General features: G+C 40.7%; 1 protein-coding gene across 3 annotated transcripts in view; it reads right to left on the minus strand.

Moving 5' to 3' along the window:
- The window catches only part of LOC132393039 (cilia- and flagella-associated protein 44), a 210,917-nt gene that overhangs the window by 110,963 nt on the left and 79,783 nt on the right, over positions 1–20,171 (minus strand). For all 3 annotated transcript variants that reach the window (XM_059967770.1, XM_059967768.1, XM_059967769.1), the window contains exons 16-18: positions 11,431–11,661; positions 8,864–9,012; positions 7,421–7,700 (exon numbers count right to left, since the gene is read on the minus strand). In XM_059967770.1, the coding sequence (XP_059823753.1) occupies positions 7,421–7,700; positions 8,864–9,012; positions 11,431–11,661 (660 nt within the window). The remainder of the gene's footprint in view (positions 1–7,420; positions 7,701–8,863; positions 9,013–11,430; positions 11,662–20,171) is intronic.

Raw genomic sequence — 20,171 nt, forward strand, 5'->3', positions numbered from 1 at the left:
TAAGCAGTTAGTGCTATCATCTGGGCTGCAGTTCCTGTTGATGCCATATCGAGAGCTTTGACTGAGTGCCAGTTTAGTTCTCAACCATTCACGTCTGAAAGCACTGGCCCTCCACTTTTCAACACATAAAGTTCTAACTGCTGTGGCCTCCATTACTTTGCCTTTGGGAGACACTTTTTCACCGATGAAGGTGTTTAGTATCACTGAGGTCTTCTCTAAGGGTAGCTTAGAAAACAGTCCGTGTAGTCAGCCTCTGGAATTATAGACAAAACTGACCCTGTATCCAGCTCCATTTTCAGTTTTTCACCAGTCACATCTATTATGATCCAAATGATTTTGTGATATGTTTCAGTAATATTATACAGTATTACCAACCAAGACCTCAACGGTGGAACAGGCGGACGGAGTTACTTCGAAATCAATGGCTGTAAAGCTGGATGAAGGCTGCAACAAATCCATCAACTCCAATCGACATGGTTTCCATGCCATTGGAATCAGTCGGTTGATTTGTGAAGTATCATGTGCTTCTTGGAGTGCAACATCAAGTATACGTTAAACAAATACGCACACAGGCGTCTTCGCTCTGTGATGGATCAACGGAATGAAGATCATCATCCTCGACCTCAAGGGATAGCCACGACGTTTATACAGTTCTAGGCATGACAGCTCACCTTTGTCAGACCCTATTCCCTGATTTTATGCCTTTGCTTAGTTTTTTATGTTTGAAACTTTTCACTCAATTGTGCTTTTTGTCTGTCTCTATGTTACCTTGTCTATGACAAATTCTGCAAACTTTTTCTTTGAATCAAGTTATTTGCATCATGGGAGGATTTGTCATATCAATAATATTTTGGCCTTTTGCAACATTCAGGGACATTTTGTGCATTTCACATTCTAAATTCTTTTTCTGTAGTTCTGCTGTATCCTTTTCTGCAGTTTCTAACGATATAGCAACAGCAAATGCTTGTTCAAAGGTTAGGTCTCTTTCGGACAGTAACCTCTTTTGAGTCTTTAGTATATGCATGTCCCATACAAGCCACCTCTAAAGTCACAGTACTGGGAAAGTTTGCACAGTTCTGCAAAGTATTCATCCTTTGACTGGTTCCTCTTGTAAAATCTAAATCTCTCAGCTACTACCAGTGGTTTAGGGTTCAAGTTATTTTGTAAAGTTGTAACAATTTCATCAAACATCTTGTTTACTGGCTTTTCAGGGGTTACTAAGGAGCACAAGAGACCATATATCCTAGGACCCATTAAACTAAGAAGTGTGGGGGCTTTCTTTTGCTCTTCCATGTTGTTTGTTGTTCCACCCTCTCGATATATGACTCCCAGCCTTCATTAGTGCTATCAAGTTCGTCAACTTTCCTGGCTGAAGCCACTGCTACATTATTTTCACTTGTGTCTTTCATAGAGCACTGTTACTCATACATCCCTTTGTTAATGTCTGTGACAGCCCCTTACTGTGTAACTCTCTCCTCCCATTGTTTTGTCCCATAACTGTCAGTGCAGTTCGTGGTATTTTCTGACATACAGGTTTGTACTCATCATTGTGTCTTTGCAACTACATATTGATTAAATAAATGGACGCATGCAGGAGATGGCTTTAACTGGTGTATTCACATTGCAGCGAGGGGGGGGGGGACAATGTGCATGCAGAGATAACAGATCAATGCACATGTGCAGGCAACAGATCAATACGTAGTGCTAAGGGGAGTCATTGCTCTAAAAGTAATAGATTCATATATTAGACCATAAGACAAAGGAGCAGGTCGGCCATTTGGCCCATCGAGTCTGCTCCACCATTTCATCATGAGCTGATCCAATCTCCCATTTAGTCCCATTCCCCCGCCTTCTCACCATAAGCTTTGATGCCCTGACTACTCAGATACCTATCAATCTCTGCCTTAAATACACCCAATGATCCGGCCTCCACTGCCACCCGTGGCAACAAATTCCACAGATTCACCACCCTCTGCATCTCCGTTCTGAATGGACGCCCTGCAATCCTCAAGTCATGTCCTCTCGTACTAGACTCCCCCACCATGGGAAGCAACTTTGTCACATTCACTCTGTCCATGGCTTTCAACATTCAAAATGTTTCTATGACCCCCTCATTCTTCTAAACTCCAAGGAGTACAGTCCAAGAGCAGTCAAACATTCTGCAAATATTAACCCTCTCATTCCCAGAATCATTCTAGTGAATCCTCTCTGAATCCTCTCCAACGTCAGCACATCCTTTCATAAATAAGGAGTCCAAAACTGCACACAGTATTCTGAGTGAGGTCTTACCATTGCCTTACAGAGCCTCAACATCACATCCCTGCTCCTATACTCTATTCCTCTAGAAATGAATGTCAACATTGCATTCGCCTTCTTCACCACCGACTCAACCTAGAGGTTAACTTTAAGAGTATCCTGCACAAGAACTCCCAAGTCCCATTGTATCTCAGAACTTTGAATGCTCTCCCCATTTAAATAAGTCTGCCCGTTTATTTCTTCTACCAACGTGCATGACCATACACTTTCTGACATTGTAATTCATTTGCCACTTCTTTGCCCATTCCCCCAATCTATCCAAGTCTCTCTGCAGACTCTCTGTTTCCTCAGCACTACCGGCCCCTCCACCTATCTTTGTATCATCAGCAAACTTAGCCATGAAGCCATCTATTCCATAATCCAAATCACTGATATACAACGTAAAAAGAAGCGGCCCCAACACAGACCCCGGCAGAACACCACTGGTAATCAGCAGCCAACCAGAATGGGATCCCTTTATCCCCACACTCTGTTTCCCACCAATCAACCAACACTCTATCCACGTATGTAACTTTCCTGTAATTCCATATATAACCATATAACAATCACAGCACGGAAACAGGCCACCTCGGCCATCCTAGTCCGTGCCGAACTCTTAATCTCACCTAGTCCCACCTACTCGCACTCAGCACACTCCTTTCCTGTCCATATACCTATCCAATTTTACCTTAAATGACACAACTGAACTGGCCTCTACTACTTCTACAGGAAGCTCATTCCACACAGCTATCACTCTCTGAGTAAAGAAATACCCCCTCGTGTTTCCCTTAAACTTTTGCCCCCTAACTCTCAAATCATGTCCCCTCGTTTGAACCTCCCCTACTCTCAATGGAAACAGCCTATTCACGTTAACTCTATCTATCCCTCTCAAAATTTTAAATACCTCGATCAAATCCCTCCTCAACCTTCTACGCTCCAATGAATTGAGACCTAACTTGTTCAACCTTTCTCTGTAACTTAAGTGCTGAAACCCAGGTAACATCCTCGTAAATCGTCTCTGCACTCTCTCTAATTTATTGATATCTTTCCTATAATTCGGTGACCAGAACTGTACACAATATTCCAAATTTGGCCTTACCAATGTCTTGTACAATTTTAACATTACATCCCAACTTCTGTACTCAATGCTCTGATTTATAAAGGCCAGCGTTCCAAAAGCCTTCTTCACCACCCTATCTACATGAGACTCCACCTTCAGGGAACTATGCACTGTTATTCCTAGATCTCTCTGCTCCACTGCATTCCTCAATGCCCTACCATTTACCCTGTATATTTTATTTGGATTATTCCTGCCAAAATGTAGAACCTCACACTTCTCAGCATTAAACTCCATCTGCCAATGTTCAGCCCATTCTTCTAACCGGCATAAATCTCCCTGCAAGCTTTGAAAACCCACCTCATTATCCACAACACCTCCTACCTTAGTATCATCGGCATACTTACTAATCCAATTTACCACCCCATCATCCAGATCATTTATGTATATTACAAACAACATTGGGCCCAAAACAGATCCCTGAGGCACCCCGCTAGTCACCGGCCTCCATCCCGATAAACAATTATCCACCACTACTCTCTGGCATCTCCCATCTAGCCACTGTTGAATCCATTTTATTACTCCAGCATTAATACTTAACGACTGAACCTTCTTAACTAACCTTCCATGTGGAACTTTGTCAAAGGCTTTGCTGAAGTCCATATAGACTACATCCACTGCCTTACCCTCGTCAACATTCCTCGTAACTTCTTCAAAAAATTCAATAAGGTTTGTCAAGCATGACCTTCCACGCACAAATCCATGCTGGCTACTCCATGGGCTCTTATCTTGTTCAGCAGCCTCATGTGCGGCGCCTTGTCAAAGGCCTTATGAAAATCCAAATACACAACATCCACTACATCTCCCTTGTTTAGCCTACTTGTAATTTCCTCAAAAAAATTGCACTAGGTTTGTCAGGCAGGATTTTCCTTTAAGGAAACCATGCTGAGTTCTGCCTATCTTGTCATATGCCTCCAGGTACTCCATAACCTCATCCTTGACAATCAACTCCAACAACTTCCCAACCACCGATGTCAAGCTAACAGGTCTATAATTTCCTTTTTGCTTCCTTGCCCCCTTCTTAAATAGCAATTTGCAATTTTCCAGTCCTCCGGAACCAGGCCAGAATCTATCAACTTTTGAAAGATCATTGCTAATGCCTCCGCAATCTCCACTGCTACTTCCTTCAGAACACACCTTCTGTTAAAGTGCATGACCGTACACTTCCTGACACCGTATTCCATCTACCAGCTCTTTACCCATTCCCCTAATCTGTCTAAGTCCTTCTACACCTTCTCTGCTTTCTCAACACTACCTGCCCCTCCACCTGTCTTTGTATCCTCCATAAATTTGGCCACAAAGCTATCAATTTCATCGCCCAAATCATTGACATATAACATAAAAAGAATCAGTCGCAACCCAGACTCCTGGAACAGGAGTCACCGGCAACCAAGCTGAAAAGGATCCCTTTTCTTCCCACTCTGCCTCCTGCCAATCAGCTAATGCTCTATCCATGCCAGTATCTTTCCTGTAGTACCCTGGGCTCTTAACTTTGTCAGCAGCATCGTGTGCGGCTCCTTGTCAAAGGCCTTCTGAAAATCCGAGTACACAATGTCCACTGATTCTCCTTTGTCTATCATGCTTGTCATTTCTTCAAATAATTCCTGCAGATTTGTCAGGCAAGACTTCCACTTAAGGAAATCATGCTGACTTTGGCCTATTTTTCATATGCCTCCAAGAACCCCAAAACAACATCCTTAACAATCGACTCTAATATCTTCCAATCCATTGAGGTCATTCCAACTGGCTATAATTTCCTTTCTTCTACCTCTCTTCCTTCTTGAAGAGTGGAGTGACATTTGAAATTTTCCTTCTTCACCACAAAGCTTCTCCAGAAAGCCAACTCAGAGGCATTCCACAAATTCTCACTCTTGGATTTATAATATCAACTTGAATTTCCCAATCTACCTGCATATTGAAATCCCCTATGACTAATATAACACTGGCTTTTTGACATTTGTTTTCTCTGTTCCACTCTAACTTGTAGACCACATCCTGACTACTTTTTGGAAGTCTGTAAATAATTCACATCAGGGTCCTCTTACCCTTGCAGTTTCTAACTCTATCCACAAGAATTCTCCATCTTCCGATTCTAAGTCACTGCTTTCTCTAGATTTAATTTCATTTTTAATCAGGAGAGCTGGGAAAATTTGGAAAGCAGAAATATTTTAAATTGCAGACTCATTGTTTTACATTTACATGTCTTTTTTTCTAAATGTTCCCAACTATGAAATAAACTCATTTGCTGAAATGTTAACTGTGTTTCTCTCTCCACAAATGCTGCCTGACCTACTGAGTGTTACCAATTTTCTACTTTTACAACATCTGCAGTTACTTTCTGAACACTAATTCCTGTGATCCTGGCAGTGACTTTAACTAATGGTCTGAAAAAGTGTGAGTTGAAGTGTCACTCACCAGAATGGGATCTATTAAGGTTCCTGCTGGAAATCTTACTCAAAGTGAGGCAGAACAGACAAATAGTGCCCTTACATTAAATATCAAAACTCTGCAAGTCATTTTGAGTACAAGATCCATTCATAATTCAGTGAAAAATTGACAATGACTTGAAGCCTGACTCACATGCATGTACAAGCATTGTCTATGTACTGCAATTCAACCACTGAGGTTTTGTGACCTCAGTTCTGGAGTGCACAGGCAGTTGTTGAAAAGTTTCCCGTTTGTCCCACAAATTGGTTGGAAGCTTGTTGGAGATGGTTGCTGCACTTCAGTGAGAAAAAATAAAAGAAAATAATTGGGACAATGATGCTTGATACTGGCATTCACCGAGATTGGATTTATGGTGAACCTGGTGGCTTGCATTCCATAGTGAAGCAAACATAGATGGAGAAAAACTTCCGCAGGCAACAGAATTTGAGAAGTGAGCTCTCTTCTGTTGACAGAGGCTTTGTTGGTATTCTCCCTCCTTCTGTCATGGAGTTGTTGCATAATAAACGTCGTCCACTTATTTATGATTTGGGCAGCCCTTTGGCCACTGGTTTGAGCCAGTTAGAGGGCCATGTCAAAGCCTCCCATACATTTCAGGTTTGGAACACTGACAGTATTGGGAGAAGTCCAATCCACTCCACCCAACATTTTAAGAACAGCTTTTTCTCCTCTTCCATCAGATTTCTAAATAGTCCATGAACATTATTTCACTAATTTGCTCTCTTTTTGCACTTTTTTATTTTTCTTCTAGTAACGTAGTGATCTTTTTAATGTATTGCACTGTACTGCTACTAGAAAACAAGTTTCAGAACGTTTGTCAGTGATAGTAAACCTGACTCTGATTCTCTCCTGCATTGAAGCCCTAGATACTGAGTTGACACTATCGGACATGCCCATCTCAAGGTCTGTTTGAAAAATGAAAAATTTTCATTGATTCTTAGGAATCTCTGGCCTGTGACCACTTAAAACAAAGGCACACATTCAGTTGATGGCAACAATGTCAACTCTGTGCATCAGGAGCATACAGCAGCCCTGTGTAAAAGGTTGAAGAAACACACCACCTCATACACTACTCACTCAACTATCTCTTCAAACACTTCCTGTGGAAGAGTCTGCAGTTCTCATATTGTCCTTATTTCTCAGCTCAGACCCAGAAAATTGGAGTGAAAGTGTGTCATCTTTATTCCTAAGGGATCCTAAGGAGCCTAAAGACACGCACTCAATATTTCAAGGATACCTTTTTCCCTTCTGCTGTCAGATTTCTGAATGGACAATGAACCCATGAACACTACCTCACTATTTTTTGCTCTCTTTTTGTACATCTTGTTGTAATTTTTAATTTTATTATTACTATTATTATGTATTGCAATGTACTGCTGTTGCAAAACAATAAATTTCACAACTAACGCCACTGCCACTTATACCACAAGAGCAAATGCCTACTTAGTCTGTGCTGCGAAATGGAAATCCATAACAATAAAATTTTGTGGTGCGCTTGAGCTTGGTCATAATTGGAAAACAGCAGTCATAATTTACAATTATAAATCATTACATTGAACTTACCCTAGGAATTGGCACAAGGGCTCGCTTTCCTCTCATTAATTGACCAAGTTCCTCTTGAGGAAGAATAGCAAAGGCAAAAATGTTGCTGTCTGCCCCACATGTGAGCAGAAACTGTTCATTGTGACTGATACAGATTTGATTGATGTGGCCATAATCATTATCATGTACATTCAGACTCCAGAAACCTTGCATGGATTTCAGTTTGTAATCATTTGGCTTAAGAGGATATACTCGCAGAGCTCCATCTTCCATGCCACAAAATAGAAGGTCCTTTTCAGAACTTGAACAAAAAGAAGAGCAAGTGAGTATCTTTGGACTAGTTGTGTTGTCTTTGCACTGTCAAGAGTGCATCCACATCAAAACTAAACTAAATATAGCTTATTCATTCTTTCATTACAGCTACATCTCATATTGGAAGGAATAGCTACTTCATATACTCTCATATTAATTGCCAGCACACCACATGTTTTCATGTCCTTGCAGTTACAAAAGCATTGCTTTATTTGATGAGTTAAAGCTGGATCGAAACTAAAATGATATAAATATTAGCATGAAGTTTGATCACCAGTATGAGACTGCCTCACCATTTTCTTGCTCTCTTTTTGTGGTGGGGTTGAACGTGGGAATGCTTCTTTTGGGTGTTACAATTTAAGCCAATTAGCAAGGACCAATCTGATTCAAATTTTAAATACTTTTTGTAATGCCCAAAAATTAACACATTAATGCATGAAAGCAATGTTCTTTAGTATCCTGCAAAACAATTTAAACAAAATACAATGGAACTATATGATCTGGGAGTTGTCAGTAACACTGTGGTTCAATCAGGTGACTAACATACTAAAAACAACTACTAAAATATAAAAAATGTTCTCTTCATTATTTTTCTAGGCTGCCTGTTGAAACAATGGTCAGAAGTTCCCTTTGGACTTACCCTTGTGAAGTATAAATACTTCCATTATCACATATTTGCCTATCCCTGTTTCTTCATCCTCTAAGGCAGGAGTTCCCAACTTGGGGTCTATAGACCCCACAGTTAATGGTGGGGTCCATGGCATAAAAGAGGTTGGAAACGCTTGCTCTAAAGGTTTGTACAGTTCTTCATCCTGACCTTCTGTGAATCTTTAATCATCCTAGCATGCAAGCATGGTTCAGCTGATTAACTACCATGTTCTGAAAATACTCCTCTTTACACCACTTTAAAAGATGCATAATTTTGCCTCATAATAGTTCATGTTGGATGCTACCTGTCTTAGGGTGTTCCACTACGTTATGGGTGACAAACAAGTGCAAGTTGTATTAAAGTCAAGATTGAATATTGAATCTGTTTTTGAAAAAGTTCTAGTAAGACCAAAGTTGAAATACCATATACAATTTAGGGCTATACACTTAGAAGTTGAATTATTAATTTAGCTAAGAGTTAAATTACTGTTTAGCATGGCCTACTTGAATATCATTTTTCTGATTGGGTTTTCAGTTGCATCTTCAATTGCTATGAAAGCAAATGGCTCTTCCTCACTCTTGGAGCTGTCCTCACTAGTTCTCTGATCATCTGCGAACTTACAATGGTAGAGGTAGCCACAATCATAATCACCCTGAAAAGGTACATTAAAGACAGTCAATATGGTTTCAAGCTAATTGGCCCAAAACCTTTCAAACCCACCTATACATTCTGCTTCCACGACACACCAGATCAATTTCCATACAATTTACCCATGTCAGTGAGACATTTGACCCATTCCCGCACTGGAATATCAGCTATCTTGAAGCTGGATGCAAGAGTAAAAAGCCAAATACGAGTCACTATTAGAATCAACTGTCACAAGGGTGAGGAATCCAAGATCCTTATCAGTGCAAGCTCAAAAGTAGGTCTCATTGTCATGCATCAACTCTCTATCCATGCAGACCTCCATTTGCCATCTCAAATAAACATAAACTGATCCAAAACTCAATTAACATATTATAGGTTCACTAATTTACAATCATCCACACCCTTTTGGTCAGTGATCTGCACTGGTTCTTGTTTTGTCAATGTCTTAGTTTTAACATATTCATTGATATTTTCAAATCATTCTCTGATATCATAATTCATCTTTTCCTACTGAATTCCTCCCAGATGTCTGCACTTTTTTCCATTCCTTGAATTCTGCAGCTCTAACATCCTCAGGAATGCAATAGAAATCATAACTGTACATATAAGCAGAATTTGCCCAAGTTTATGATAAATGACGTATTTTCTGACTCAGGTACAGATCTTACGCATTTCATTTCATCCTTACAAAGAAGCGTTGTAAAGCTTAGTTAGACAGAAAATGCAGAAGCAACAAACAAAATTAGCAGGAGCTTAGGAGGATTAATGGCACCTAATGGCAACTCCTTTGCTTGCATCTTTGGAAATAGCTCTATTTCCATTTTTAATATCTCTATTTTTCCCTTTCAGGGTTCTTTTGAAAACCCTTATCTGGAGTTACACACTGACTATAGTTCTTTGCGGGATTGGGACCCGCAGTCGGGGTTTCACGAATCGCCGTTATTTGGCACGCCAAGGGCTCAGCCGAAGAGCTTCACTCGCCTTCGGAGGGCTGAGATCTTGTGGCTCTGGAGAAGGGCGGATCGAAGGTTGGTGTCATGGCAGGAGATCGGTGTGTCATTGGAGGAGTCAGAAGATCTACGGCTGTGTGCCAGAGACCCAAGATCTTTGGGCACAGAGCTCAGAAAAAGCAACGCAACGGACTTATAACATCGTAAACCAACCAGTTGTTTAAGTCTCCACTCTCACTGTGAAGCGGAGTCACCTCTTTCTCCCTTATTAGGGAGAGAGAGAGAGCCTATGATATGTTGAATATGTGAACAGTTAGTCTTTCGGGTAACTGCAAGACTGTGTCTTTGCTGTTGCTCTGCTCATGCTTCAGAGCTCATTGGCGGATGCTGATGCCTTCTTTTTGCCGGTGGGGGGGGGGAAGATTGTTACTTGCTGCCGCTTACGTACAGGAGAGGGGGAGCTGGGGGGGGACTTCGGGGTTCTAACATTTAACTGTCATTCATTCTTTGGGGGCACTCCTCTGTTTTCGTGGATGGTTGCGAAGAAAAATCATTCCAGGATGTATATGGTATATATTTCTCTGACATTAAACGTACCTTTGAAACCTTTGAAACTATGAGTGCTACAGCTACAATCCTGAACCCTGGTGGGATCTGCATGGTTTGCTTGGTCTACATGCAACAATAGGAGATTTCCTCTAGGTGATCTGATTTACTCCCACATCCCAAATATATGTGGAATGGTAGGTTAATTGGCTGCTGTAAAATTGTTCTAAGTGCAGTTGTGTAGTATAGCTGATAGAGGACACTGGGGCGAATAGATTACATGTAAAATTATTGAGGGAACATAATTGCTTGTGAACCAGTATTGATCCAGTGGGCTAAATAGCCTCCTTCTGTGTTTTAAGGAAGGTTAAATCAAGTCAGGTTGAGTCAAAATCACTGTGAGGTACAGGTACGGTGAAAAGCTTGCTTGTAGTAGCATCACGGACATGTACAATCATGGAATCATGCAATTTATCACCACAGCAAAAGATAATTAGGCCTATTACATCTGTGCTAACTCTGAATAAGATGATTGACAATTAATGTACCATATATCTAGCCAACTCCATTTCTTCACTACAGCATTGAAGGAATCATGAATGATCAGAAATGTTAATTTTCATGTGAACTTTAATCCAAAGCCCCTATGAGGTAGATGTAAAAGATCCTTACATATTATTTTGAAGCTCAGGGTGTTATAATCAGTTTTTTGTAAACCAACACCAACAAATGCAGACTAGTGTTTTCTACCACTTGGCAGTCTGATCAGCTTGTGGTGTACAAAATGGCTGCTCCACTTCCTACAGTACAGTTTTCAAAAGCACTTCATTGTTTTAAAACACTTATAGAAACTTTCTCTATCAAAACCATCTTAAACTTTTCTGCAATAAACTGACCAATCCTTGTTTCTGAGCAATAAGACTTACCATAGATAACCAGAAAGTGTTTGGCTTTGAATAGAAACCACACAATATAGGACTAGGCTGAATGGGGATGTAAATCATTGGGAGTTCCTCCTCTTCCTCCTCTTCTTCCTCTTCTTCAATGGCCAAACCTTGATTTTCTTCTTCCATTTCCTTCTGTTTTTTAAGCCGTTCTTGCTTTTCTTTCTCTTTTTGCTCCTTTACTTCCTTTCTCCGATTAATCTCTTTGTTCCTCTATCCCAACACAGATGTATAATTGTCAATTAGAAATACAGATATTAATTACCTCAGCATGCATCCCCACAATAATGCCCTTTATTATTGTTTACTGACATCAGCCATCCTTCTGCCCAGAAAACATCACAAATCAATGAAAAAAGCCAAGAGGCGAGAGTAAAACTGCAGGCACTATAGCTTATTGTTTGACAATGGTAATAATATAACTGTACTGATAAGAAATTTAAGGAACCTTCATCCCTTGATCATGGATATACTCAACAACCCTGTGTAAAGCAGCAGCAACAACACAAGAGGCTCTGAAACAACCTACTGGGTCAGACAGCATCACTGAAGAGAAATGGATAGTCAACATTTCTGATTGAGACCTTTTATCTGGATTCATGATGAGGGGTCTTGACCCAAAATGTTGACTTTCCATTTCCCCCTCAGAGGTGACAGCAGAGCCACTGTATTCCTCCAGTGTCTCTTATGTTGCTCCAGATTCCGGCATCTGCAGCCTCATGTCTCCTCTGTAGAAAACAAGATCCTGATGATAATTTTCTGACATTTATTCATGGGATGTGAACATTACTACAATACCAACATTTACTGTCCATCTCCACTGCTGCTGAACTGAGAAGAACTCTGGCAGGGTCTGCAAGACATTGCTTCCTACATAGCAAAACCCAATAGCATGAATGGGAGCGATGTTTCACTACCAGATGAACTCAACGTCTCCTATGTATGCTTTGAAAGGGAACACAACTACAGCTGTGAAGATCCCTACTGCACCTGATGACCCGTGATCTCCGTCTCAGCAGCCGATGTTAGGCCATCTTTAAAGAGAGCAAACCCTTGCAAGGCGGAAGGTCCCGATGGAGTACCTTGTAAGGCTCTGAAAACCTGTGCCAACAAACTAGCAGGAGTATTCACGAATATTTTCAACCTCTCACTGTTAACGGGTGGAAGTTCCCACTTGCATCAAAAAGGAAACAATTATACCAGTACTGAAAAAGAATAATGTAGGTTGCCTCAATGACGACACCCATTAACACTCACATCGCCAGTGATGAAATGCTTTGAGAGGTGGGTGGTGACTAGAATGTACTCCAGCCTCAGCAAGGACCTGGACCCATTGCAATTTGCCTACCGCCACAATAGGACAACGGCAGATGCAAGCTCAATGGCTCTCCACACGACTTTAGACCACCTAGACAACACAAACACCTACGTCAGGATGCTGTTCATCAACTATAGTTCAGCATTTAATACCATCATTCCCATAATCCTGATTGAGAAGTTACAGAACCTGGGCCTCTGTACCTCACTCTGCAATTGGATCCTCAGTTTCCTAACCGGAAGACCACAATCTGTGCAGATTGGTGATAACATCTCCTCCTTGCTGACAATCAACACTGACACACCTCAGGGGTGTGTGCCTAGCCCACTGCTCTACTCTCTATACACACACAACTGTGTGGCTAGGCATAGCTCAAATACCATCTATAAATTTGCTGATGATACAATCATTGTTGGTAGAATCTCAGGTGGTGACGAGAAGGCGTACAGGAGTGAGATATCCCAATTAGTGGAGCGGTACCACAGCAACAACCTGGCACTCAACGTCAGTAAGACAAAAGAGCTGATTGTGGACTTCAGGAAGGATAAGATGAAGGAACACATACCAATCCTCATAGAGGGATTAAAGATGGAGAGAGTGAGCAGCTTCAAGTTCCTGGATGTCAAGATCTCTGAGGCTTTAACCTGGTCCCAACACATCGATGCAGCAATAAAGAAAGCAAGGCAGTGACTATACTTTATTAGAAGTTTGAAGAGATTTGGCATGTCAACAATACACTCAAAAACTTCTATAGTTGTACCATTGAGAGCATTCTGACAGGCTGCATCAATGTCTGGTATGGAGGGGCAATTGCACAGGACCGAAAGAAGCTGCAGAAGGTTGTAAATCTAGTCAGCTCCATCTTGGGTACTATCCTACAATGTACTCAGGATATCTTCAGGGAGCGGTGTCTCAGAAAGGCAGCATCTATTATTAAGGACCTCCAGCACCCAGGGCATGCCCTTTTCTCACTGTTACCATCAGGTAGGAGGTACAGAAGCCTGAAGGCACACACTCAGCAATTCAGGAACAGTTTCTTCCCCTCTGCCATCCGATTCCTAAATGGACATTGAATCTTTGGACACTACCTCACTTTTTAAAAAAAAAATACAGTATTACTGTTTTTGCACTTTTTAAAAAAATCTATTCAATATACGTAATTGCTACCTGTGCCACGTGCCAGTGAGGGTAAGAATAGGATACTCTGGAGGATGAACACGTGGCTGAGGAACTGGTGTAGGGGGCAGGGTTTCAGATTTCAGGATCATTGGGACCTCTTCTGGGGCAGGTGAGACCTGTACAAGAGAGACGGGTTACACCTGAACTATAAGGGGACCAATATCCTTGCAGGGAGGTTTGCTAGTGCTTTTGGGGAGAGTTTAAACTACATTTGCAGGGGGATGGGAACCAGAGTGCCAGAGCAGATAGCGGAGCGGGGGTGAAAACAGATGATGTTAAAAGTTCATGAAAAGTCAGAAATAGAAGGGTTGTGTGTGGTGGTAATAATCTTCTGAGGTGTGTCTATTTCAATGTGAGGAGTATTGCTGAGGGCATGGATTGACACATGGAATTATGACATTAGTGAAATTTGGCTACAGGAGGGGCAGGACTGGCAGCTTAATGTTCCACGGTTCCGATGTTTCATATGTGATAGAGGCAGAGGAATGAAGGGTGGGGGGTTGGCATTGCTAGTCAGGGAAAATATTACAGCAGTGCTCAGGCAGAACAGATTAGAGGGCTTGTCTATTGAGGCCATATGGATGGAGCTGAGAAACAGGAAAGGTATGACCACATTAATGGGGTTGTATTATAGACCAACCAATAGTCAGCGAGAATTGGAGGCACAAATCTGCAGAGAGATCGCAGACAACTGCGGGAAACATAAAGTTGTGATAGTAGGGGATTTTAATTTTCCACTTATTGATTGGGACTCCCATACTGTCAAAAGTCTAGACAGGTTAGAGTTTGTAAAATGTGTTCAGGAAAGTTTACTAAATCAATATATAGAGTTACCAACTAGAGAGGATGTAATATCAGATTTCCTATTAAGAAACGAGTTAGGACAGGTGACAGAAGTGTATGCAGGGGAACACTTTGGGTCTAGTGATCATAACACCATTAGTTACAATTTGGTCATGAATAAAGATAGATCTGGTCCTCAGGTTGAAGTACTAAACTGGAAAAAGGCCAAATTTGAAGAAAAGAGAAAGGATCTAAAAAGTGTGGATTGGGACAGGTTGTTCTCTAGCAAGGATGTGATTGGTAAGTGGGAGGCCTTCTAAGGAGAAATTTTGAGAGTGCAGAGTTCGTATGTTCCTGTCAGGATTAAAGGCAAAGTAAATAAGAATAAGGAACCTTGGTTTTCAAGGGATATTGGAAATCTGATAAAGAAGAAGAGAGAGATGTATGACAGGTATAGGCAACAAGGAACAAATAAGGAGTTTAAGGAGTATAAAAAGTGCAAGAAAATACTTAAGAAAGAAATCAGGAGGTCTAAAATAAGACATAAGGTTGCTTTGGCAGTCAAGGTGAAGGTTAATCAAGGTGAAGCTTCTACAGGTATATTAAGAACAAAAGGATAGTAAGGGATAAAATTGGTCCTCTTGAAGATTAGAATGGTCGGCTATGTATGGAACCAAAAGAAATGGGGGAGATCTTAAATAGGTTTTTTGCATCTGTATTTACTAAGGTAACTGGCAAGGAGCCTATAGAAATAAGGCAAACAAGTAGTAAGGTCATGGAACCTATACAGATTAAAGAGGAGGTGGTGCTTGCTGTCTTGAGGCAAATCAGAGTAGATAAATCCCCTGGACCTCACAGAGTATTCCCTTGGACCTTGAAGGAGACTAGTGTTGAAATTGCAGGGGCCCTGGCATATATATTTTAAATGTCGGTATCCACGGGTGAGGTGCCGGAGGATTGGAGGATAGCTCGTGTTGTTCCGATGTTTAAAAAAGGCTCTAAAAGTAATCCGGGAAATTATAGGCCAGTAAGTTTTACGCTAGTAGTAGGTAAATTATTGGAAGGAGTACTAAGAGATAGGATTTACAAGTATTTGGATAGATAGGGACTTATTGGAGAGAGTCAACATGGCTTTGTGTGTGATAGGTCATGTTTAACCAATCTATTAGAGCTTTTCGAGGAGGTAACCAGGAAAGTGGATGAAGGGAAGGCAGTGAATGTTGTCTACATGGATTTCAGTAAGGCCTTTGACAAGGTCCCACATGGGAAGTTAATTAGGAAGATTCAGTCGCTAGGTATACATGGTGAGGTAGTAAATTGGATTAGACATTGGCTCAATGGGAAAAGTCAGAGAGTGGTAGTGGAGGATTGCTACTCTGAGTGGAGGCCTGTGACTAGTGGTGTGCCACAGGGATCAGTGCTGGTCCATTGTTATTTGTCATCTATATCAATGATCTGGATGATAATGTGGCAAATTGGATCAGCAAATTTGCTGATGATACAAAGATTGGAGGTGTAGTGGACAGTGAGGAAGGTTTTCAAAGCTTGCAGAGGGATTTGTAGAGGTAAATGGGCTGACAAATGGCAGAAGGAGTTTAATGCAGACAAATGTGAGGTATTGCACTTTGGAAGGACAAACCAAGGCAGAACATACAAGGTAAATGGTAGGACACTGAGGAGTGCAGTAGAACAGAGAGAGCTGGGAATACAGATACAAAATTCCTTAAAAGTGGCATCACAGGTAGATAGGGTTGGAAAGAGAGCTTTTGGTGCATTGGTCTTTATAAATCAAAGTACTGAGTACAAGAGTTGGAATGTTATGGTGAGGTTGTATAAGACATTGGTGAGACAGAATTTGGAGTATTGTGTGCAGTTTTGGTCACCTAATTACAGGAAGGATATTAATAAGGTTGAAAGAGTGCAGAGAAGGTTTACAAGGATGTTGCCGGGACTTGAGAAACTAAGTTACAGAGAAAGGTTGAATAGGTTAGGACTTTATTCCCAGGAGCGTGAAGAATGAGAGGAGATTTGTTTAAAATTATGATGGGTATAGATAGAGCGAATGCAAGCAGGTTTTTTCCACTGAGGCTAGGGAAGGAAAAAAACAGAGGACATGAGTTAAGGGTGAAAAGGGAAAAGTTTAAAGGGAACATTAGTGGGAGCTTCTTCACACAGAGAGTAGTGGGAGTGTGGAATGAGCTAACAGTTGAAGTGGTGAATGCAGGCCCACTTTTAACATTTAAGAAAAACTTGGAAAGGTACAGGGATGAGAGGGGTATGGATGGATATGTCTAGGTGCAGGTCAGTGGGTCTAGGCAGAGAAATGGTTCGGCACAGCCAAAAAGGGCCAAAAGGCCTGTTTCTGTGCTGTAATGTTCTATAGGTCTATGGTTCTAATTAACTTACCTGTTTATTTATTATTTTTTAAATTTTATTTATTATTATTATTATTTTTATTATTCTCTGTTATAGTATGTATTGCATTAAACTGCTGCTGTTAAGTTAACAAATTTCATGTCACATTCCGGTGATAATAAACCTGATTCTGATTCTGAAGTCAACAGCATTGATGAGTCAGGAGTAACATTTAATTCAATCCAGAAAAGACTGGAAGAATACTTTTTTTGAAGTACATTAAAAAGATTAAAGATCAGTTTTATTTGTCACATGTACATCAAAACATTGTGAAATCTGCTGTTTGCGTCAATAACCAATATAGCCCAATGATGTGCTGGGGCCTGCCCTCAAGAATTGCTACACTTATGGTGTCCGTATAAAATGCTCACAATTAGTTAACCCTTAGTAACCTGTACATCTTTGGAATGTGGAAAGAAACCAGAGCACCTGGAGTAAACCCACATAGTCATGGGAAGAAATACAAATGCATTAGACTGTGGCGGGAATTGAACCCTGATCACTGGCACTGCAAAGCATTATGCTAACTGCGACACTACTGTGCTGTCCCTGATTTAGTGAACCAGTCTGGTCTACTCAAAACCAAGTATTTACATGGTTGTTGTTATTGAGTCTAACGAGATTTTATGAATATTTCTTGGCTTATTTAATTACCTGAAATTAGTTCCAGCAGTGGCTGATACTAACTCTTGTCTCTGGATCAACGGTCCAGAATTCTGGCTGCCTGCTCTGTAACTTAACCACAATGTTACCGTGCCACCTCAAGAACTCATATTCATTGTCTTTTCTTCCAATTTCCACCAGGTAGTATAACTGCCAGGAGAAGAAACCTAGGGACCTTTGAAACTAACTTACAGCAATCACAATTCTGGCACAACTATTAGCTAGGAGGTGTGGCAGCTGATCTTTGTTCCTTCTTTATTTATTCGTGCTATACTTATCTCACTGTTGGCAGCAGCATTTACTGCATCACTAACTGCAACAACAGAACAAGTTGGCAATTGCTATGGGTCTATATTCACTTCCACTAGTTCACCTTTATCTATTCTATTATAACATTCAAAAACTAACAGGTTGCCAGAGATAATCTTTGTGTTATAAATCTATTTTCACGTTATTCAATCCTACCACTATTTTCTCTGCCTTGTTACATCTTCTTTAATAGGTTTCAACATATTCCTCTTACTGAGGTCAAGCATACTGCTCTATTCTTCATGTTATGATCATTGAACCACTTTGCACAGAAACAGGCCCTTCAGTCCATAGGCCCATATTAACAAAAATGCGCATTTATGCTAGTAATAATTTGCCTGAATTTGACCCATATCACTCTAAACTTTTCCTTTCCATGTACCTATCCAGATTTCTTTCAAATATAGTTAATGCACTTGCCCCAACCACTTCCTCTGGCAGCTCATTCCATTTTTGGACCACCCTCTGGGTAGAAAAGGTTGACCCTCAGATGTCCTTCTCTTCTCTCCTCTCCCCCTAAATCTATGGCCTCCAGTTCTTGATCCCTCAATCCTTGAAAAGACTATGCATTCACCCTATGTAACTAAACAGTGTATACACTTCTGTAAAATCACTCTTTAGACTCCTGTGCCGCAAGGAATTAAGCCCCAATGTGCTCAATCTCTCCCCATAATTCAGGCCCTCAAGTCATAGCAAATCCTCATAAATCTCTGCTCTCTTTCCAGCTTAATAGCACCTTTCCTGCAGCAGAGTACTAAAGTTAAACACAATACCGTATTCCAAATGTGACTGCACTAATGTCCTGGACAACTGCAATCTAATGTACCATCTGCTGTACTCAGAGCCTTGACTGATAAAGGCCAGCATACCAAAACCCTGCTTACCTGCAACATCACTTTCAGGGAAGCATGTACTTGGCACTCCTGGGTCACTCTGTTCTACAACATTCCGCAGGGCCCCCACAATTCACTGTGAAAGTTCTACCATCATTTGTTTTCCCAAAATGCGACACCATACAATTTTCCAAATTATACTCCATTTGCCATTCCTCAGCCAAATACTCAGCTGATCAAGTTGCCCCTGCAAATCCAGATAACCATCTTCATCTGTTTGAGTCACCTGGAAATTAACTGAACATGCCTTGTACATTCTCATCCAAATCATTCATGTAAATAACAAACAGCAGTGAGCCTAGTCCCAATCTGAAGAAAACCACTAGTCATAGGCCTCCAATCCAAAAGACAACCTTCTAGCATCACCTTCTGCTTCCTACAATCAAGTCTAATGTGTATTCAATTTGCTAGCTCTTTCAAATCCCATGTGATCTAACTTCCCATAAAAACATTATTAAAAGCTCTACTGAAATCCACTTAAATCACATCTACAATCCAACCCTCATTGACTTACTTGGTTTCTTCTTCAAATAAATTCATAAGACATGTCTCCCACACACAAAGTTGTATTGACTATCCCTAATTAACCACTGCCTTTCCAAATATATTTGTAGCTTATCCTTCAAAATCCTTTAGTAATTTATCTACCAGTGATGTTAGACTATAATTGCCTTGCCTTCCCTTCTTAAATATTGTGGTTACATTTGCTATATCACAATCTGTTGTAAACATCAATTATTTTGAATTTTGGAAGATGACAACCAATGCATTGCCACTTCTTTCAGAACCTTGGGTAGCAGTTCATCGCAGCTTGGAATTTATCAGCTTTCAGACCCATTCTTCATTTTGTTTTATAATGCTCTGTAACCTTCACACAAACAAGATATTTCATTACATTGAGATGTATATGAGAACAGACTAATTTGAATCTGATTCTGAATCAGTTCTTACAGAAAAAAAAGATTGTCTTTTGGCTTGCCTAACCACTTGGCATATCAGTTATTGATGTTCCCATCAGAAGTTTGTAACGGACCCGTCTCTCAGATATCAAGGATAGAAAAGTTGAAACAAAGGAGCAGAAAATGACAAGCTTGCCTACACTGAATTCCTGAGTGATATCGCTGAAATGAAAGGGCTTTTTCACTTCAGTGGGTGTGATGACA

The sequence above is a fragment of the Hypanus sabinus genome, chromosome 4 (genome assembly GCF_030144855.1).
Source record: "Hypanus sabinus isolate sHypSab1 chromosome 4, sHypSab1.hap1, whole genome shotgun sequence".
NCBI lineage: Eukaryota > Metazoa > Chordata > Chondrichthyes > Myliobatiformes > Dasyatidae > Hypanus > Hypanus sabinus.